This window comes from Aplidium turbinatum, chromosome 9 (assembly GCF_918807975.1).
Source record: "Aplidium turbinatum chromosome 9, kaAplTurb1.1, whole genome shotgun sequence".
Classification (NCBI taxonomy): domain Eukaryota; kingdom Metazoa; phylum Chordata; class Ascidiacea; order Aplousobranchia; family Polyclinidae; genus Aplidium; species Aplidium turbinatum.
Window position 1 is genome coordinate 3,872,279 of NC_137480.1, and position 23,391 is coordinate 3,895,669.

General features: G+C 39.7%; 1 protein-coding gene across 1 annotated transcript; it reads right to left on the reverse strand.

The window, feature by feature from the left end:
• Nucleotides 1-176: 176 nt before the first annotated feature.
• On the reverse strand, nucleotides 177-22,308 carry LOC145777145 (uncharacterized). The gene is made up of 13 exons (XM_082588448.1): nucleotides 22,133-22,308; nucleotides 19,272-19,393; nucleotides 18,606-18,783; nucleotides 18,042-18,357; nucleotides 17,546-17,596; nucleotides 16,625-16,736; nucleotides 6,354-6,513; nucleotides 5,681-5,746; nucleotides 3,738-5,144; nucleotides 3,099-3,241; nucleotides 2,636-2,753; nucleotides 1,232-2,172; nucleotides 177-770 (listed from the first exon to the last, which is right to left on the reverse strand). The coding sequence occupies exons 2-13, from the start codon at nucleotides 19,386-19,388 to the stop codon at nucleotides 639-641; spliced, it is 3,741 nt and encodes a 1,246-aa protein (XP_082444574.1). The 5' UTR covers nucleotides 19,389-19,393; nucleotides 22,133-22,308; the 3' UTR covers nucleotides 177-638.
• Nucleotides 22,309-23,391: the final 1,083 nt, after the last annotated feature.

The following is a 23,391-nucleotide window of genomic DNA, read 5'->3' on the forward strand; positions in this document are numbered from 1 at the left end:
GAAACACCGACAACATGAAACGGAAAAAAGCCTATAGACCTTACCGGTAGTGATTTAAACGACGCGAAACATGGCGTTAGTTACCCTGTCCGCGCTGGTGCGTACCAAAGTGCCTAACACCTGCTTCAAAAATCAAAATTATAAGCATGATGATGAACATGAGAAAATAATCTCAGAATGGTTTTTGGCGCTTTATTGTCAACAAAATGTCACATGATCGCTTTCAAAATAAAAAGATCTGTAAAAGTTGAAGCAATAACTACCAAACATACAAACGGTTCACATACCTGGTAAAACAATAAAATCTCTCAGCACCATAGACGATTATGGAGCCACAGCTGATACGGACCAACGGATCATACAAAAGCATAAGTTTCACTTGTAGTTATTTTATCAATGAAATATTCCAGAACAGATAAGTGAATTGATACTTAAAATGCCCAATCTCAATGAGCAAGGTGCCTGAACTTTCGATTTATCGCCGTAAGACAATCCACATGAACAGTAAACATTATCGGCCAGGCTGCCGTGACAACTCGGACGATACAAACAGGAAATAAATAACAGAGAAAATAGATATACTTAAAACTGCAAAGGTGAAATGCGAGCACATGCTCATATCATGTGAGGTATCGCAACTATCGGCTGGCATGCCGTACTCGCTGAAGCATGACTGGTGACGCACTAACGTGCTGATTGGTCAAAGGGCTGGTCGTCATGGCAACCGGGGTTTCGCAGTGAGATATAACGGTTTGGCCCATCGGCCACATCTGCAAACATATCTTTGCATCAGCAACATTAAAGCGAACAAAACAAACTGAAATACAGTTTGAAAAAAGGACAATCACTAAAATTAGGATTGTAAATAAACCATTGTATCGTTGTATCAGCGAAAAGCGAGCATTGTGTCTTGATGGCTAGTGAAACGTCTTGGGAAATGTCTTGACGGCTAGTGTGGAGGCTACACCGGTATGGTTAGAGAAACACAATGCTCGCTGTTCTATAGTGAGTAGTCAGGTAGTGCTAACGCCAGGAAGATCGCTCCGTCTCAACATCGATATACTGCATTAAGCGAATTTATACAAGTCGCTGTTTTGCAAGAGCTTTTACTAGGAGGGCCACAGGCAATTATTCTTGAACTTAGGCAAAACATGATCAGAAGATAACATCTACACTTGAAGCGGTAACACATTTTATAGACACTTGAAAGAAGTTGAACAAGATCTCTTACCTGACCAACACTCCGACTAGGTTGAGGTGCAAGCATTCCGGGCATTTGGACAGCTTGTATGTAGCCCCCACCTGAATGGCCTTGCAACGGATAGCTTAACAATTGGAGCGGCATTGTGTAGTTATTTCCTGATGTGGGGGCGGCCATGAAAAATCCAGGGTTTCCAGGCATCACAAATTGTTGAGGTAGTTGGGTAACCTGACGGGGTGTCACAGATGGTGGGACGTCATTTTGAGGGTGGTGGATAGGATGGTTAGATAAACGCCTCTTTTTCGGAGGAGTTGGCCCTCCTTTAACGCTGTCAACATCGACAGAGTCAACTGACAGGGTGGAGCTGCTACAACTGTCGGTGGATTTGGTTCTAATTGGAGGTTGAAAGGGTAGTTTTATGGGGCTGTTGGGTCGCTTTGTTCCAGGTTTGACTGTCCCTTGAAGGGTCGGTTGCAATTGTAGTGGCATAAGTCCTCCAGAGGTGAGGGTGTTGCTTTGGGGGGGCAACCCGGCCATCTGAAGTCCATTGTGCACGGCACTGCCAGGATTGGCTCCCGGTAGCATGACGTAATGGACCGGTATCACAGTGGGCATCATGAGTGGCATCTGCATGGGGTTGGCCTGCTGACCCGCAGCTGTCTGTGGTGTGGAACCCGCACCAACAGACATCGGGCGGACATCCCGGGGATTGGCCGCACCCACCACCTGCTGAGCGGCCCCATTGTACGTCACATAATTGATCAACGACGATGAGAGAGCTTGGGTGTGAGACGTAGTAGGGGCAACAGATGGTGTGACGATGGGTGATGGGATAGTCCCAGACGGCATCATCCGATATGCAATTTGGTTTTCAGGCGAAGGGAAAGCCCCGATAGCAGGATTTGAAACAAGTCCGTTTGCATACGCTGCTGCTTGTCCTTGAGACAGCTTCAGTACAGGAGAAACAGACGCTGAAATAAAGAAAACAGTTTGAATATTAGTACAAGGTCCGATACTCAATTACTGAGCTGTTATTATACTAAGCCTTCGTTATTATACTGATCCTCATTATACTAAGCCTTCGGTACTAACGAGAGTAGGATGGCCAGTTCCTTTCTCTCCAACGCGTTTCCTCAAGCAACTACGCTCACCCAATTTATTACACTCTGGGTAGACGCGAGCGTTCTTTATCAACATTCAGCTTGATCAGGATGTCGAACAAGGTTCGAATTATTGAAAAGCGAACGCCTTATCCGCTGTGCCATCCCATCTCCCCATAACAGTTGTAGCTTTATTCAAAAAAGGAAATTTTGACATATAATTTGTCCAAACCAAAACGTTTAACCTGATGAAAATGATATTGACCGACATTACCCAAACTACCATGACAAGATCTTTTATGAGCAACAAATACAGCAACAAAAAAAGAGGAACCTGAAGGCTTTGTCTTTTCGGCATCTAAAGCGACACCTTGAGCTGATTGTTCACGTGTTTTCCCCAGCACTTGGGAAGTTGGAACTGCAGAGGCAGTTGACAATACACTATACGACACCTAGTGAAAACAAGATAATGTGGAATGTGCTAAAAATGGTAGAAACGGATATTTGGCAGATTAAGATGACTTGTATAAATGTATAACGCGTTTAAATATGGAAGGGTTACAAAGGTGCACGCATTCGTCAAGACCACAACATCAGGCGGCCTGTGAACCGCTAAGCAATGAAAACATTGTAGGATATGTAGAACGCTTATGATGTTTGACAAAAATATTGCCGCTTGCTGGGTAACCATGACGGGCAATGACAAAACATTTTGACACAAGTTCAAATCCACTGCATCGCTTGTTAATTTCCCATCCCTTCTGATCAGATCGTTGCAAAATTGTCTGTTCACTCACATGCGTCGTTGGTAAACTTGAAAGCTGTTGGTTGGACTTTGGCTCCGATGTGGATGTGGACAAAGTAGTGAATTTGGATTTGGTCACCGCCAGGAGGTGCTGTTGTTGCTTTCCTCGCCAGTTCGTAGCCGTTGTCATGGTGACTAAAGGAAGTACAATTGATCAACAAAACACTTTAGGAATTTTAATAAATTTCAAGGTCGACTTATTAGAACCTTTTTTTTAACAAAAACAATCCACTCTTTTTTGAGAGGTTTCATAGAGCAAACAAACAAATGACGAAGAATCTTCGGATGTATGATAAGCACGTGGCGGCATGACATGTCCCGCTTATTAATTGACTGGATAACATCCGAAGCTGACACGCAGAGAAAGATCATGATTTGCCAATCAGATTCTATAATAGTAGACAATATGCTAACATCACATTAGCATACAATTCACAAATATGAAGAAAGGCTTAAGTACGTTCAGTGTAGAACAATTCAATCTGATTGGCTAGCGAAAAACTATTGGGTCATCCAGTCAGCTGCTCCCAAACACAGACTCAAGGTAAAAAAAAAAAAAAAAAACTTTGTACAAAGCTTTGTCCGCATGAATAACCGGAAAGTAAGGAATGAATTGACATGATTGACTTACTTGCGTGATGTTTCCTGTCCCACAGACTAAACGTGGCTTTCGGTTTTGCATCTGCGCTGGACTTGACAGGGTTGCCAGTCGCAGGTTTCGTTTGAGGAGCCTCGTATTGATGCAACTGCAATGGTTTCTTCTTAGTGCTTTTCTCAGCCGGTTTGCTTCTGTGCTCAGTCCACCCGGACCTTTCGTTTACAAGATTCTTCCTCCAGTGATGATGAATCTTTCCCCTCTTCGGATCTCGAAATGGGGTCTCTCGGTCACTCTCGTTATCTGATGTTGATCCGAGTCCACGGATGGATGAGGTTTGATCCAAAACAGCTGCTGATGCTCCGACGTATAAAGAAGTCATCTGCGGAGTTGAGTCGGTATGCGCGGATGACTTCGATGAAGAGATTTTGACCGACGGATTCGGGCGCACGGATGCGAATGTGTTGACATCGAGAAGACGCTTCTTCATGGGAATGTGCGTTTGATCAATCATGGATGACGTCACCGAGGTTAAAGATGGAGCAGAGTTTAAATATTTAACTTTGACCTCGTAGCCAGAGTAAGACGGCAACGAAACAGGGGGGTGAGGGTAAACAATGTTGTCTCGGGAAGCAATCCCACTGCTGGAAGGAATTCCAAGAAGAGTTGAATTCGAACGAGAGTCAGAAACCGATGAAGCAGTTAGAGAAATTTTGTAAGAGCTAGTTGAAGTTGCCACAGGAGGTAGCGGAGATGTGACGCTGTGGGGGTGATGACTTGGAGGTGCAGACGATTCATTGGAGGCAGGTCGGAATTGTTTGTCCGATGTGCTGGTGGATGATGAAACTCCACTTTCCTGGTTTCGCATCCTGCTCAACTTGTCCAATGGGTCATCAGTAGAAGTTGTGATCAGAGGCGGACTTCCTCGACTGCCAATGCTGAACTGTGGGAAAAAATGCATGACGTTGGAAGGGGGAGACGGCGTGGCAGAGCGGCCGGACGGCTGGCCATACAACTTGACAGGAGACCTTTTGATATTAGGAACAGGAGAAGCTGTTATATTGGCGTTGTTTGCCCTGGCAGGTGACCGCTGAGGAAGCACAACATGAAGTTTAGTAGTTCCTTGTGGTTTGGCAGACTCGCAAGGATGATTTGCTTCTAACGGACTATGATGATGAAGTTGATACTTTGGCAAAGCATCGGCGCTAGGCTGGTGAATATCATGCTGTTTTATCCCGTGTGGGTCTTTACACGGCAACATCTGAGATGATCCTTTATCTGGGCTCTTGAATGTCAACTCCGGCCGTTGCACTTGAAGATACTGGGCCTGAAACGAGCCCACCTCATGAGGTTGGTAGGGAAGAGAATGATTCTTGTAGCTCTGCTTGTCCGAGTCCTCGTTTGAAGCGTTCAACGAAGCACGAAACTCTTCGTCCTCCGCTTCTGTGATGGAAAATAGAAGTTCAACACAAGTTCCCATAAATCATTATGTTCTAGAAAAAGTATGTTGATGTTTTATTTTGGAAGGCCATTCGTCTTCACACAGGGTTAGACGCCAATCGCAGCCCATGACGTCAATCAAACTGAAGTGTGAAAACCTAGCCAGACAGCAAATCAGTCATTTTTACCAAACGTTGAATCAGACAAGACGTTCTGAAGACGTTAATTTAATGTAAAAAAGGATTAATTTGCTGACTGTGTGAAGACTATGACGCGTAACCTAACCAATAAAACTATTATCAAATTATTGAAAAGATGTTAAAGTCATAGAAAGGATCAGGCAGTAAGGCACTCCCTCAATGGGCGATAACAAATCTAAAACTTCAGAGTTTTATGTCTTCAACCATAAAACTATTTTTTTTAAAACTTTCACGCAGCGATAGCACATGACAGTACTTTTCTTTTGGAGTTTAAAAATCAGTGAAAATAGCCACAATCTTAGCTGGAAGTTGGCGGACAAATTTAAGACACTCATATACCTGAGGCAGTTGAAGTGGACAGTTGTCCATCATCTAAGAAAGGATGTGAACGAGAGTAGGCGATTTCTAATAATATAAAGACAATTACTAGCAGCAGTGCTGTTCGCAAAGTTATATATTCAAACAGAGATGAAAAGATACCTTGGCCTTTTGAACAACTGTATGTTCACATTTGATTGCATGCTCATACTTTTCATCTTAGCGCATCTTATAACACCATACTGGCTACTAGTGCCATCACTTTCAACAAAGCCCAGTCTTGGCAACCAGTTCAAAAAACTTGACAACGCCTAACATCAAAAAAACCTCAACGACGTCTCTTGATAAGTGTCGTTTTAGACACACTAACTACTTTGCTGCATTCGTTTGCAATTGCGGCATGGTGCAGTGAAAAGTCACTTAGTAACATGCAAAAGCAGTAACCAATGGTGACATTTGTCGTGTGTTGTGACGTAAGCAGAACTGATATGGTTCTCAGACAATGTTCGCGTTTATTTCTCAAACTGACAAATGACGAAACTTCTTGGAACTACGAGCAAACGTTGTGTAGTGGAAGTGTTTTCCAAAGAGGAACCTTGCAATACCCATGAAGAAAACCGTACTATAATGCTGTTCAACCAGATGCTGTCCACAAAGACGGAGACATTTTAAATTTGATGACGTTCGCACTCACCTTTTCTGACTTCCTCCTCGAGGTATTTCTCTATTTTCTCTTTTGATGACGTTTTTAAGAATGACTCAATCAAAGCCGCAGCACGCTTTTCTTTCTCTTCTTTATCTTTCTTGAGCTGGATCAAGGTTTGTTGCCACTCGCTTGACTTACGCTTCAATATCTAGAAGAGTAAATAGATCAGACGACGTTGAAGCAACGCAGAATGAACAACGTTTGTTTGCAATGTCAACAGAGAATGCATCACTCAATGCAAACAAGAAAAAATTTCGTCCTTGACAAAAGATTACGAAAAGAGACTGTCACGTGACTGACTTGGAATTTTGGTGAAAATTTTCTTGTCACGGTCCACGGACAGGGTTGCCAGATTGGCCTTTTTACGGCCAAATTTCAGAAATTTGGCCTTTTTGAAAAGTGTTTGGCCGGACAATTTTTGTTTGGCCGCTTGGCCTTTTTTTGGCCTTTTTTAGTTTCCCGATTGGCATTTGTTTGGCCTTTTTTTCTTTTGGTTTTCATAGTTCTTTTGGTTATCCCTAGCAACAGTGAAAAGTTTTGGTGTAGCGTTTTACATCATGCCCATTTCAAAGACCTTGCTAGCTATGCTTTAACATGTCCTTGCATCCCTGTCAGTAATGCAGAAGTAGAGAGGATTTTTTCATTACTTACTGCAGTGAAAACAAAACCACGAAACAAAATGCAAACTGAGCTTTTGGCAGGGGCTTTTGGAAGCGATTTTGCGAATACGAACGGACATGTTGCTGAATGGAAAATGTTGCACAAACTTTGATGCCAGTGCCATAATGATAAGGCGTTTCACATCTAATATGGTTTTTACTATTTCATATAGCATTGAGGGATATGCCAATATTAACTCTATTTTCCTCTGCTCGCTAGTCACCAGGGTCTCACTGGTGGACGTTGATAGCTTTTTAGTCTACAGGATGATGCTTAGCCTCGTGTTGTATACATATTTCAGTTGTATTGTAATTGTTTCCATACCTATCTGTTTGTATTATATGGATTGCATTTTTTCAGGAATTTTACTAAGCAATTCTTCTTCAACAGATAACATGTAGAACAATAGAAACTGGGTAAATATTATCTAATTTGTTGTTGAAAGTGAGTGCAAAAACACCACTGATTTCAACAAAGAGAACAGAACCTCAGGTTTGGCTTTTTTTTTTATATTTTGGCCTTTTTTGGGGATGCATTTGGCCTTTTTTGTTTTATCAATCTGGCAACCCTGTCCACGGATCTATATAGTTGCTTGGAAGTAACACGACGACATATTACGGGCTTCTAATGGATTTTTTGGTTAGTTTTGATAAACGACGGATTTCCCCGCGTGGCACTATCGGCCAACTATAGTTGTAAACTTGTAATGCCACTTGCAGCTGACTATCAGATGGTTGCGCAATCATTCTATTATAGATGAGATCCGAGCTTCTCTTTTAAAGTTCTTCCACTACATGTGTGCAAGGGGAAATTATTACCAATGCAAGCAACACGCTGAAGCCAGCAACAAAAGCTCAAAGTAAAAAACTCAAAAAACTTGTAAGTGAAAATTTCGTTTTGAAAAAGAATACACTTTGCGATTGATTATTAATTTGTTTTTAAAACATAAGTCATTTTTACACTTCATCTTTCAGTTTTCATGTTATTCTTCAGTTTGCTTCACTTGAGTTAAATATTATTTGAGTAAAAGCTGATTCAGAAGATTGTGATTGCAGTGGTGAGCAGATGATACGCTGTTTAACTCACAAATTAGTTTATTTGCATTGATTTACTATCTGCAAACGTCACAACGACTGAATCAACTCAAAAAAAGACTGATTTTTGCCTGAATGAACACAAAAACAGAGTTTTCTGACGCAAGCCAGCGTAGCTTTCGTGAAAGAAAACCATCATGCAGAACTATCGTTGAAACAGGACGAGACTTTGAGCCGAAGCTCGTGTCACAAAAGCTTCTTTTGCAGAACCACCGAATGAATTTAATTATTCAAGGCATAGCCTCAGCCTGGAACAGGCATGGTACACAAAAAAGAACAACAATTTTTTTCAATATTACAATGTAGTCTAGCCACAAAGCGCTCAGTTTACGGAAACGCATGCCTACGCAGGATCGGACGGTGATTATTCATCAAAAAAAAAGAGGATTAATTGGAAGCGCAAGCCATCTTATTCTTCACGAATCATACCGCCCATTGTCGCGCTAAACAGTAACCACTCGACGATGAGGCCAGTCAACCATGCCTTCCGGCAATATTCTTTGTCACGAAACAATCCTTTTAGAGTGAAAAATCAACAGTTCAAAGAAAGAGCTGGGGAGATTCTACAACAGGTTCCAGATATATCATATCATTTTATTTTTCGTCGTTAACAAAAAAGATAGTACTAGCTACAATAATCGATATAACAGCACGTCCAATGAACGGTAAAAGGTAGCAAAACATTGAAAGGCTGAATAGTTCATGTAGTACGGGACTACGGGTATTATGCCTTTGTATCTGGCGAGCACGGCCACAACAAACTCAACCGTTGTTTACATTAAGTCTAGCAGCCATTACTTTGCAAGTGTGGAAACGGAAGCAATAGATAAACACCAAATCAAAGGATACTGTAGATGACAAAATCAGGCATTTTATCTCTGTCATCTCTACAATGTTGTTAACACTAAGAATGTGTGACGCAATGCACAATAATACAAACGGAATGCAACAATGTCGCAATCCTTCAACCAAGGTAGCAAGTTTTTTTGCAAGCGGCCCAGAACATTGGTAAAATCTGAAAATGAACAAATTGTCTGGAACTAATCCAAATCATTTCCCATCCATTACAAAGAAAAGCTGAAAATCGCTTCGTCATCTTTGAAAACTCGCATTTTGACGTGAAATGTCACAAATACCACAGTTTGCAATCTAAATCAATGAGCTGGTAGGCGGCGGCTGATGATGGTGAATGTAAAAAAGAATTAAAACAAGAATTGCTCAAGCGAAACAAGCTTTCCCAAACACTGCATACATTCTTTGAAACAAAATTTACAACTCACAACAAGGAAGCGTGTGTTAAAGTGGTGTGCATCTCCTGTTTTGTTGTATGGATGCGAAGCTTAAATGTAAAACAAAGGAACGCAGCAGCATTCGAACGGCGTTGAAATGGGTTTTTTACGTACAATACCAGCGTTGTTAACTCAATTGGTAAAGAATTTAATATGAAAATTAACACTAAAAAGACCAAATCAATGATAATCTCAAAATCACCAGACACCACAGTACTCCAAATTATAATTGACAATAAAATTATACAAAAAGTAAAATCTTTTTCATATCTTGGTCATTTAATAACTGAAGATGGGAGGTGTGACCATGAAATTCTTAGACAGATAGAAATTGCAAGAACTACATTTGGAAAAATGAAAAATATTTTAACCAATCAACGTTTAAATTTATCAACTCGTCTCAGGATCTTAAAATGCTATATCTGGTCGACCCTATTATACAGTTCTGAAACTTGGACAATATCACAAAAAATGGAGAAACGGATCGATGCCTTCGAGCTCTGGACATACAGGCAAATGTTAAAAATTTCATGGAAACAAAAAATCACTAACGATGAAGTACTCTCCAAATTCAATTCAAGCAAAATGCTCTTACAAACAGTCAAAAGAAGAAAATTGAAGTATTTCGGACACACAATAAGGCAAAATTCATTACAAAGATCATTAATAGAAGGGAAGATAAACGGTAAAAGAAGTAAAGGCAGATCAAGAATGATTTGGACAACAAACATCACAAAATGGACAAAATTAAGTTAGGAATGTGCAGTACGCACAGCTCATGGTCGAGAACAATGGCGCATTGTATCCAACCCTCCAGACGAGGAAGGAACAAAATGATGACCAGCGTTGCTGCAAGTCTGCAACATAACCGACTACGTTTCTGGCACAGATGTTGAAATTGATTAGCATATATTGCGGTACGCTTGCAGTTTAAGTTGAGTAAGTATAAGAGGTCAGTACATTCTACTTGGTTTGCTAACATTATTCTACAATTACATTACAACAGTCCGTCTGTCAATACCAATACGACCTAACTTATTTGCTTTATTTTATGTGTCTGAAAATACAACAAAAATCTACAACTTTGGAAGTTGAAAGAATTCGTTTTAAAGAGAAACAAATCTCAAAAATTGAGTCGATGCCGAGGCAAATTGAATTGCCGCAATGCTTCGTTTGTTAACGTCGCACCAATCCTTCTATACTATAGCAAGTGCAGCCTGGCGGCGTATGAATATCGAAGCGTGACATCATGCTAAACAAACCAACACACGCGCAACGCAAGGAGTGACGTAATGAGAAAAGATAGATTAGAACGAGAGAGTGGATGAGGAATGTGGACAAAGAAAAAAAGAGTAGGCGCGGCCACTGCCAAACAGTCTGTGACCAAACATTGCAACACGTGAAGAGAGGTCACGTGATCTGTACAGAAGCCGAGAGAGAGAAGAGTAAGAACGAAAAAACGACAATGCCAATGCGCGCGTTGCAGCTGATTTCGCTGACAGGGAATGAATATGACTTTTATATCGCTTCAAAATCGTGGTTGACAAGATGTAAAATAGGCCTTTTGGTGGTGGGAAAGCAATAATGACAAATGAATTTTTGGAAGCAAAGGAAAGCGGAACACACAGCCGATTGAACAACACATTTGTGGTGGGCGATTACTAGAAACTGATCATACGGGCACTGCCGCTTATCTGAAGATTTAGCAAAAATATGTTGGATGACGTAGCCGAATGACATTTATTTGCAACACTTCGACTTTCGACCCAACGGCTTTAAACCGCTAGTTTGCAACACCACAGGCTCGGGTAGTAAAAAGTTGTCCGATGCCAAAACTGAAAATCATGATTTCATTTAGAATTATTGTTTTGCTTTGTGCTAATCTCTCTCCGTTGGCTTGTTCTTGTTATGACCAGTGACTAGTTTAGATCTCAGGTTCTTTTAGAAACAATTTGATCGCTTTCGTCTCTTCTTCGTTAGGGCACGTTCGTTTGATAATACGCTACTGCCGAAACTACAGGGCATTTACTCAAAAGAAAACAATCCAAACAAATCAGAATGCGTCGTTAATTTTAAAGAGCTTGGCTATTCTTGTGAAGAATTTGTTTCTTATGGTACCGCCTTTTATATATTCGTTTAATTCGCCATAAGCAACTATGCAATGAACTAAGTTTCGCTTTTAGCAGCATGATAACTAATAATAATAATGTTATGGTTTTATTTATTGTCACTCTACAACAGCTAAGGTCTTTTAGCGACAGGGCTCATTTTTAATTTATATCAGGTTTACGATGTTATCACATTATTACTATTACATACATTACACTCATTCTCACTGCGCTATGCAGGATAGAACACAATCTGTACCGTTTTTAAAGTCTTCGGTTTGACCCGACCTGGAATCAATCTCAGATCTACCAGCACCAGAGCCGAAGGCGAAACCACTCGGCCACTGAGCTGGTGGCATCTGTGGGCATACAGTCCAGGATTCACAGCCAACCGGGAGTAATTACAAGCCTCGCGCGTTTGCTTGATGAGAAGATGTGAAAAGAGCAATAATCCCGAGGAAGCCATGTATCATTCATTCATTGAATACTTGTTGAACTTATAGCTAAGTTACAAAATGTTGGGTGGAGAAGTCACATTCATCAACAATACCTGCTTGTAAAAACACCTTCACCTCAACCCAAATGTCTAAACGCAGTAAAAAAATTGATAAAGCCCTTTTACCACATAACAAACTGGCTAGGCTGACAATAAGCTAATGAGTTTTGAAAGTCGAATGCACACCAAAAATTTAATTACTCATGCTTACTTACGATAGTTGAAAATACATTATTTTGTATTGACGCAAAAATGTTTCCTTTCACTTTGTTGCGAATTTACATTTTTGAAGAAATTCGTTTCAACAAAATAATATCGGTTTGAACAACTGTGAAGCGAAAGTGTTAGGTGCTACTACAATAGGACACAAAACGAGTCGAACACGAAAAGAAAAGCTTTGTCGACACTTCAGGATAAGCATAAGTTGTAAAGGTTCCACGAATCTACGACACCAGAATCAAAATGACGGTAATCGTCGTCATGAATAGCAGCGTATTAACCAGCCCGTTCTGCAAACAATGTTTCATAAATCTTTTCAACTGCAAAAGAGCGAAAATGTCACATACGCTCGTCGACAATTCTCCATACTAAGGCCAAGTTACTGATTGATACCAACCGCATACCGGTCAATCTAGTTAATTTCACGGAGAAAACGCACCACGCTTGGGGACAATGAAAGAAATGAATTAACAAAAACTTAACCAACTAAAACAATTTAAAATCCATATGTATAAGTATAAATGTGAAATAAAAGATACCAAAGGTACCAGACCAGTACAAAGGTTATGCAACTGTGAGTTAAACATAGACGTGATAAACCGATCAAATAATCAATTAATCACAGAATGAATTAACAAGAAGTTTCAAATAGGTTTTAATGCATATTTTTCATGCCTTATGTTAAAACAGTTTCGCGGCAGCATTAATATTAAAGCAAATGTAACACATTAACCGTTAGAAAATATGTACAGTGACTATCTTATGCTCACAAAACTAGTGAGAATAAGACTAGTGGGGACAAAACCGAATTTGGATGATGATGATGATGTACAGTCATAGGCGTCGATTTTTTCTTAGAAGAGAGGAATTCTGGGTGGGCGAGAGTTTTCAAACAGATTTCATTGAATGTGTAACACTGTGTATGTTCGCAAATTCGCAATGGTTAGTCTTTCTCACAAAGACTGCGTTTAGCGTCATGGCAGCAATTAAGCTTTAATAGGTTTGATGTTTCTTTTTTGCGCCTTGCGATCTTATGAGCGCTGCTAAACTAAACAAACTTCTTTTATGTTTTTCTTTGCAACCTAAAAAGCGCGTGACTCGTGACCTGTTATCTTTAAAGTGGCGCTTTCGGATTTGCCGCAAAATGTTCGGACAGGTGACTGCTGATATTGCTGCTGTATAACTTCCGTTGGTCTGCGGCAGACAACCGATTGTTTTCCGAGGCCCACAAACAGCAGCTACAGTAACAAGTAGGCTACCATCAGGGTTATCATCAGACGCATCCACTAGAATTCGGAAAAAAAGCTTCCTTCGCAACACACGACCTTCCCGAGCCGGAAGCTGATCGGGGAGCATGCTAACGTCAAATGGAGCCTCATGCTGTCTTCTACAACTACCGGTGCATTGCCTGAGACATTCTGCTGCTTTCTTCATCAATGTCATCTCTATGTTCATTCGTGCTGGACGTGACTTCTTCAGCATTATCATCTCGACGCCTTTTGAAAGCTGGTTTTAAGAATGCGCAAATAGATGTTTGACTTTGCTTCATGTTTAACTTTTCAATAATGAAATGACAACATCGTGCGGTGCCCCAATTTATACCCAGCAACAAGTTTGTGAGAAAAGATTTGTAAAAAGCGATTGTTTCAGTACGTCTTTAGTTTGTATCGGTTATTTTATTGCCATGTTCATTATGATGTCATATTCATATTCCCTTACGCTGACCCGGAACTGAAGTTTGATTGTGACGTAACGAAAGTGAGACCATTCGGGGAAAAGATCAAACGTGGCTTTCTCAACAGGAATTGCCAGCGTGTGGCAGTTGCCCTACCAACAACAATGCAGTGAATACTGCATTTTTTTCAACGCAGTGTTGTTGCGGAATTGCTTTGTTCTTTCGGATGCCTAGCGAGAGACATAGCGTAAAACAAGAAGTTGCGCTGCAGTTGGTTTGATAATTCAGCGTTTAACAAAGACGGAAATAATTGTAACGAACACTTCATAAGTGTCATGAAAACAGGGTGGGCCAAACATATTTTGCCCACCCTCGTTTCACGGCTAGGTGGGCGCTGCCCACCCTATTTCGACGCTACAGTGTACACTCCATCAAGATATTGCCACTATTAGCTTACGTAGCATGACGTCACTGAGGTTGGAAGCAGAGTAAGTGGAATGGATCTTTAAAAAATCAATCCTTGAAATTGCGTTAATTTAAGAGAAATCACCAAGGCAGAAACTCCAATAGTTTTCTTCCTTGCAAACACATTAATTAAATGTCTGCAGACTGACAAACGGTCCCTTTCTATTACTTCAACGTTTCAGACGTGTGAAGTGGCGTATGCTGTCGACTGCTGGTGCTGGACAGAAAAGTTTCATCGCCCTTTCCCAACCCGTTTTCACATTGATTCAACGCCGGTGTTGGGACTAATGTTAACAAATGACTAACAAAGGAAGCACGCGAGTAAGTGACGCAGGCCTCGCTCATATCGGAGCCTCTTCACAAAAGGAAGCTTTATCACGTGACAGGAAATCTGCTCAAGATATTCCCACAAACCCATTGATACAATCCTGCCTGCTTTATTGGTGGCACTATTGAGGTTTATCTGCACTTGGGCTTCTCTGCAGATTGCGACTTGTGGTTTTTTATCGAAATCAATTGACGTGGCTCAGCGGTATGAGCCTGGCACAATAGCGTGTGCGGTCAAGCGTGAAAGTCGTGTTATGAAAAACGCACAAAATTTAGCGATGTCATCGCTAGCACACGGACGGATTTCGTAATGTGCCTGAGGTGTTTGCCTCAAGATAAGTGGGTTATAGAGCAGCACAGGGAAAACGTAAAACGATTCAAGTCACACAACATGGATCACGCTAACACGCATGTAATGGCAAATAGTACCACATTCCGTCTGATCATCATAGTTGTCACGCTATAGTGAGTTATGTTATGAATGAGCTATGAGTTATGTTATTTTTGCACTCAACTGGTGTGAAATCAATTATTATTAGTATTACGTTATCTATATACTTGATAAGCAATGTAAATTAAATCAGCCGATTTACCAGTGACAAGTCTATTCTAAAGTGCAGTAAAGCTTTTACCAAAGATCGTTGCTGTAACTTCATGTCCTTTCCTTTCGTGAAAGGGAAATGTTAAAAAAGCACCAGGCAGTTGCGCAATATGTCGCAACTGAACAAAACACGCGGCGGGAAAATAAGCTTTGAAAGAGTATAGAGTGGAACACCTTCCCAGCCTAATCAACACATACCTCGGCTAGCTACACAAAGTATGCTTTCATGGCATGAATGGAAAAGAAAATAATGATCACAATAAACCAAAAGGTGGACTGAAGAATAAAACGAGCTGGGTTGCCATCAAAAGTTCATTTGATTGCCAACAAAGAACAAATCAAACAAAATAACATCAATATGATACAGTATTTTCAAAGTTTAAGTTGCGAAAGCATGGGAAGACACCGCGAAGGATGACCTGATAAAAAAATAAATTGAAGATGCCAGTGATAGAGAGAAATGAAGGAGTCACTGCTGACAACTGGTCGACCCTGATGTTTCGGGAAGCAGACCAGCCTTCTTTGAAGCAAAATAGAGAGATAAGTTACGAAAACAGATGAAACGAATTCTCCACTGCGACCAGAACAATGCATATTGTATGAACATGCCTTTTCAAACATCAACACGCGACTAAGCAGATAAGAAAAATGTTAACAATTTACAACTTTTTTATAGCTTGGAACCTCAAACCGTGTAGTGAGCTCTCAATCCCCAATTCACACCACAACAGAAAATGTCGAGATACAATAACCGAACAGTCAACCATTTTAACGAAAGCGTTGTCAACCTAGATGTTAAATCTACATAGTTTCATGGCTACCTAAAGATACGACCTGATTTGTCACATTTTGCAGAGATTTCCCGATTTTGCCAACTTTGGGCGACTGTTTACATGAATTTTTCTAAAAATTATTTTTTTTCGCCTTCTTTACTGTTTTCCCCAGATGACACAATAGGTTTTAACAATATTAACATCATCAGATGTTGAAAAACATAGACAATTTGATTTCGAAGATTTTAGTCACTGTTAATTTTTCAATAACAGTCTGATTGAGCGTTTTTCAACTTATTTTTTCTCATTTGCCACTGTTTCCACAACGCAACAAAAAGCTTTTATATCATTAAGAGACAGCAAAAAGTAAAAACATCTCAGAAAATGTCAGTCAAACACTAGCAGTAGCTGCAATCAAAATCTGCAAATGTGACAAATCAGGCCCCATCCCCAGGTGGCCATGATGGTTTGATTAATTACAGAGGAATATCTGTTGAAAGCACATACTACAATCGGTGGATCAAAATCTTGAAGTGGGTTCAATATTCATACCTGAATGTGCCTCAGTGCTGCTTTCAAAATAGTGAGGTTGGATGATCTTCGCATTCCCAAGCGAGGTATAGTTGCCTTCAATGCTTCAAAGCACTCTTTAAGATGGGCTCGTCTAAGAATCAACCAACACAGCATTGTAGAACAATGAACGAGTAAATATTATTAATACACATTTTGTTGTCAGGGTCAGCTCACCAATCGTATCAACTTTCAAGCATGTTTAATTCATGACCAGTTTTCATACAGCCAAAATCTATATCGAGATCAACAACAGAAAACAAATTTTTAGCATTTTTAAATACGCATTACGCAAGGAGCATCGAAAATAACTATTTTAAGCAAAGAGCGGGTCAACGGAACGTAAAATAGAATGCAGTCAACTGCTGGGGGAATTCCACAACAACACCAATTTCGAAATAGAAATTTGTGGTAGTAGGCCTATTGAAAACAGTGATGGAGTGTTGCCGGGGGCCTCGATGGCCATGGTTACGATCTTACGCTTGTAACATCAGAGTTAGTACGGTACGCCTTTTCTAGCAGTAGTTGCGACGTTCATCTGATGAATGAGAAAATAAAAGCAAAAACAAGTTGTTTTATTTCTTCACTGACGTATGATCGCGCACCATGACAATGCGCATCCTCAGATCGAATCACATTCACAAAAAAATATTTGCAAATTTGCGAAGTTATATACTGCAGTGTGGTTGAAGGTAAGAGAAAAAAAAAGTAAACACTATCATTGCAAATAACGACCAAGAGATGTGCAAGCGGTTGCTTTCTACGTTAGGTAATAAGAAACTCTCAAATAATAATTAATATAAGGCCGAAGCAGTTAAGATAAACAGAATATTCGAGAAGAAATTACGAGAACGTTTCCAACTGTGTTCTTAGCAGTAATATATTTTAAAATTGACTCTGTACCTGTTCTTCTCCAACTGGTTATGCGTGAGAGTCGCACCGCGTTTCACTTGTCTGCAATTAGAAAGAATCACAAAGCTTGTTTGAAAGAAATTACCAGGCCGTACACTGTCTGGTATTGTGCACCTGCCGTGCACATTTACGCAAATCTTTAGTTATAAAAAATGATGCTTATTTCTACTCAACATACTCATGGAAAATGTCTAATCATAAGAAACGAAATACCACACGGTCATAGGGTAAGTCGAGACGTGTGGAAATTCTGACTTGTCCAACCAACGTATTAACTAATGGGATGGGGTCCCAGGCAGCAAATCAACCGTTTTTACATTGATTTTCTGTCTGGGGTTCGATGCGCCACACTTTTCAACAAAGCAAAAAAAGATCCCCAGTCATCGGTAGAAAATATACTAGAACATAGTTTGCAAAGGAGGCAGCAAAACCAAGAAAATTAACGTAGCAACTTGCCAGGCTCTTATTCCAGTCAAAAACTACTCACTTTAGCTGTAAAGTTGAAAGTGTCTTTTCGTCGTCGCTGGTCTTCACCAAAGACGGCAACAATCTGTTGAGATCCATTTGTTGTTGAATACCAACAGGAGAGTTTTGTACTGGAATTATGTCATTCCCGGAGACCCGCATATCGCTTTGCATCCATTGTTGTGGGTTAAGGGACACGCTTAATAAACCTTGTTTCGAATTCTGGTTTCCCAACACCCTGGCGCCATGATTCCCACTCAAAGTCATGTGAATCGGGCGGGTGACGACGAGGGGCGCATTTGAGGTCTCAATTTCAATAGGTCTGCGCAAGGTGCAAACTGAAAGAGAAACAGAAACTCATCAAATCTCAAGAGGTGACAAGAAACTTTCAACCGGAACAGATATCGCAGCCCAAAACACAACAGTCTCAGTGAATGGGAACATATAGCACATGATTTCAACGAAAAGTATATAGGGTTCAACTGCTTTAAAAAGAAAACATTGATAACATTTAAACGCACAGAAACTTAAGAATAACAAAAGCCTACTTCTAAATCGGGCCTAATAGTAATAAATACGCTCTCACCGTTTTCTCTTGAAAATTGAATGCTTTCAACAGCAGCTCGAGCACGAGCAAACAGAGGATTCATGTAAGAAGCGTTGCTGCTAGGATCAACAAAGGTGACATCAGGAACCAAATTTCTGGGGCTTTCCAAAGGAGCTGAGGTGGGAAGTGCTGATGCGCCTCGAAGTGGGTCTTTGTCCTTGATGGTGCAAAATATGAGTTATTGCAAATCAGGTCAAACAAAGGAGACCTATTAACGAGGTCTGTGGTACAAAGTAGCCAAAACCTAAATCAGACAAAATCTTCAAAAAAATTAGTAATCATGCAACGGTGTTGGATTGCAGTATGGTAAGATATACCACACTTTCCAAAAGCACAATAACGCGGTATGAACGGTATGAACCACCTGAAGGTATCATCCATACAAACGCAGATGCATAAAAATGAAATAAAACACACCATTTATCGCTTGCATGTTCTTATCCCCCTTATCTATTCAACGCGCAAATAAAACGTTACGCATGCCGTACCGTAAAATCTAACACACGCTTTGAATTGCCCTGAAAGTCACATATCAATAATTAACTCGAATAAATCAAATCCACTCAATGAAGTGTTGTCTCAGAAACCGGAAGATGTATCAATAACTTGAAGTACAAACTGGTTAAACAACATTCGAAAACTTACTTGCTGGATAGAATGAATGTTTGGTGTTGCTGTGGATGAGTTGCGGCTACAAGTAATAGCGTGGTCAGGGGCTTTCACAACAATAACTTCCTTGTTCTTATCTCTTCTTTCCAGCATGATGTCTAACAAGAAAAAGAGGAACTGGTCAATTGGAGAAGTCATGTTTCTAGCAAAATCGGCCATATTCCAAACGTTAACAAAATGCAACAGAAACTTCGTTTTTCTAAAAAAATTGAGATTTTAAAAATGCCCTCTTTTACAAAACAAATATAATGTTGGAAATTCGCTTGGACTGTTGGACAACACAATAAAGTGCCAAAACTGATGAACCGTGATTGCGCAACACTCAGCATAGTGTGACCTCATAAACGGGTGGAAAATACTTGATCGTACATAAAGGCGATTGTTTATTGGTGAAACTATTCGAAAAGTCCTAACATGTGTAGTTTGCAAACTTTTCGCGCAAGCTGTTGTTGGGAAAGCGTTTTCAATAAATCAAAAGTTGCTGTTAAACTTCAACCACACATTTAAACAGTCTGATGTTTGAATAAAAAAATTAACCAAAGCTACCAAGAATTCCAACTCAGCTCGAGTAAAGTAGTGCTTTTACAGGGCAGCCTGGCACTATTTTGTCAGTATTGCGTTTAACCATATTGAATAAACGTGTCTGGCCAACATACTTTGGTAAGACTGAGTGACATCCAGCACGTTTGTTGTAAGAAAAGGTCAAGCCTACAATTATCATAAAGAAACAAATGAGAAGAGAACGCGAGATTGCTCCGCCTACACAAACACATTCTCTTGATATAATAAAGAGAACAAAAGAAGGAGAAAGAGCAGTCAACACAACGCATGCGTTCTTGCGCACGTGTCGGAAATAGCCCAGTATCACGTGACATGAAAGATCGTGGATCACGTGACACGTGCTTCAGCAAAGACGCCATTGGCTTGGCAGCGCAGTGAAACAGACTTAACAATCGCATTTTTAGATCTTAGTCACCACGAAGCCATCCGCATATACACGCTCTCTTCAGGACTGGAATTGCGTTCGCTTGAGCGGTCAGCGCCTAATTTAGACTAAAGTAAAAGTGTGTGCCGTTAGATACGCGCAATGGCTGCTGTGTTACCACAAAAACAACACAAAGATACCTACCTAACCTGTTCAACATAGTTTACTTTGACTTTGATAAACAATTTCACCTTTCTCGTCTAAGGTTTATACAATATTTGTAACACTGCACGTACCACAGCGACCATGCATTTTAAGATCCAAAGAAGGCAGGGAAAAGATAATTAAGAAATGATTACACACAAACCTATCCAATCAGTTTCAAAACAATACAAAAAACTGCTTTTTTGTGAGTTCACATTCTTTCCTCAAGTGGCCCACACCAGCGCAATTTCTCAAGAATGATGTAACATTTTCCAGTGCACGCTCAGAATGGAAATTCCCGTGCAACCAGCAACTTTCCAGACAGCAAATCAAAACTTTTCATATTGACTCAAATGCCGGCATATATATGGCACCTATCACAAAGACCGTCGCCACATACATAACGTTCCATTAAAACGTAATTGACGTTAGTAATCAACTTAGCAGCAAGACCAAATAGTTGAATATTAAAATGCATTTAACATGTCGTATTAGATACAAAACTATTTCACAAGACCTTTTGGTAGCTAAGCAATCATAGTAGAACTGAAAATTTTGATCTAGTGCCTTGCATTTCTGCTGGATCTATTGATGTTTGCATTTCTCCTAACAAGGCCAAACCACAAAAACTGTATAGACCACTTGGCATAAACAAATTAACCAAACACAAACTATGTGAATTTTTGACATCTCCTGAGCAACAAAGTTTCAATACCACCAACCGGATTGGACACATGCAACATAGTTTATGATAAAGTATGGTATAATGCAAGATTTTCCTACCTTTATAAGGGTAATAATTTATTATGCGGTATCAACATTCAATTGGCATTGTTTGTACATACGGTAATCATATAAACTAACAAGAATTACATGCATTGGCAATGATATTAGCAATGAGATTCATGTAAAACAGAAATTCCACAGTAAACCAAAGACATTTCATTTTCTTGATAAACCAAAGACAACACTGATTCATAGCTCATTACATCTAGCACTACTACCGGTACTGTCGCATTCTGAGATGCCTGTACTGGTACATTATACAAGGCGTAAGGTACAGTATTACTGCAAAAGGGTATGTGATGTTTCTCAGTATCAGTATTGTGACACACAACGATGCTAATGGAATACAACCCACAAGCTCAATGACAATATAAACGTTCCCTCAGATTGTACTTGACAATATATGTCACACTTAAAAGCATTAAAGCTTTTTTTAACACAAAGCTTAATAACAAAATGATACAGTGCTATCAACAGTCAACACATTATCCAAAATGCAATTCACTGTTGGCATTAAGTTGTTTTAATTTTCTGCTTCTTGTAGTGTAGACGTGGGTAACATGATTAAGTTTATTGGTTGCTTTCTTACAAGTGGTTGGGGTATTGTTGCAGCCAGTAATATATTCTTTACACTCAGTTTGACTGCATGTTGCTAGTCAACTGCAACAGCCAAGTTATGTAACATTGTTTTTTGAAGTATGTTTTTGTTCTCAGAGTTGGTAAATCTACCAAATCAATAACACTGGCTCTGAAGCTGCGGTACATTTAAAAAGAGCTAAAAGATTCCAACAATGTTACTGATATACACTTAATAGTTGCAGTATAAACGTTGATTCACAAAATCAGTAAACTAAACTCCCCACTTTAACATCATCCCACATACGATTTAAACACCGAATTTCTGAGATATATATATACTCACGATTTAAAGAATTGACAGCTTGTTCGGCATTGGTACATACAATGTTACTTTTATGAGTTTGTTCTTTTTCAGATGTAGATTCTATTTTCTTGGACTGATGACTTGAGGAAACTTTTTGACCGTCATCAATCCCACTTTCTGATGATCCACTTAGCTGATGCTTAGATGTTGTACCATTCTCACATTCCAAATATTTAGCAGCGTTCAGGAGAGCCTCTATGCTCATTCTATTGATAAGTCAACAAATGTTATGACTTATCACTGGTCAACTAAACTCTTAAGCCTACAAGAAAGCAATTAATTAAAATTAGTTATCGTATTAAGCTTTACAAAACCACAGCTTGTGCTTGAATTTGTAGACCCAACTTATGCTCGCAATAGCCTACTCAATTTGGTAGCCTAGTTTCTAGACGTTTTTAAACAAATGTTCTTGAAATAGTCAACAACCTACTGTGAAAGAGTAACTATGCAGTAAATTAATTTGATCCATACTGAGTAGGCTAGAGATCATCTTCGTATTGACATAAGCTAAACCTACCTGTTAAACCAGTATCATATATATTTCTTAAATTAAGTTTTAGTATTCAATCTCAAATGATAAATTTTTTCAGCTGCTATAAATGTTTTTATACTCCCTTATCACTACTACTGCATAGTAGCCTATGTATAATATATGTGTTAGCCCAGCCTGCCTAAATAAAAATGCTTATGCTGAGTTAGGCTGACAGTGTCCTAAACCATTTTGTCAAAAAAGCTAGCTTATAAAAAGATTTTAATTGACCAAACCACTGTAGAACTCTAATTCAAATTCGCCCTATGGTTGGTATATTTTTGGAACAGTACAAAATGATAGCACAATTGCTTTGCTGATTACACATGCGACAAGGAAAACTAATTTGGTAAGTTATCTGATATAACCTAGGCCTACAGTTTTACCATTTCCGAACCGAAATTCAACAAAACTACTTGATGAACGGTCTACCAGGTGACTGTGGGCATCGAAACTCAGTCAATCAATATTACGTAATTCACCGCTTTCAGTCAAACGCAGCTTGTTGCTGGTTTATTTTCTTGTCTTGATTGTTGCTTTCACACTGCCCATACAGTTAACAGCAGGGTTGCCAGACTGAAATTTGCAAAAAAGGCCAAACTCAACATGAAAAAAGGCCAAATTGAAGCCAAATAGGTAAAAAAAAGGCCAAAAATTAGCCAAACTCAAACAAGATAAAATAAGCATTGTAATCAGGGTTGTCAGACTG

Coding starts and splice junctions, on each gene's coding strand:
- LOC145777145 (XM_082588448.1), bottom strand. CDS start 19,388: ATGCTGGAAAGAAGAGATAAGAACAAGGAAGTTATTGTTGTGAAAGCC. Junction 5,747..6,353: donor CGAGGAGGAAGTCAGAAAAG/GTGAGTGCGAAC, acceptor TTATATTATTAG/AAATCGCCTACTCTCGTTCA. Junction 2,173..2,635: donor CGAAAAGACAAAGCCTTCAG/GTTCCTCTTTTT, acceptor TCTTTATTTCAG/CGTCTGTTTCTCCTGTACTG.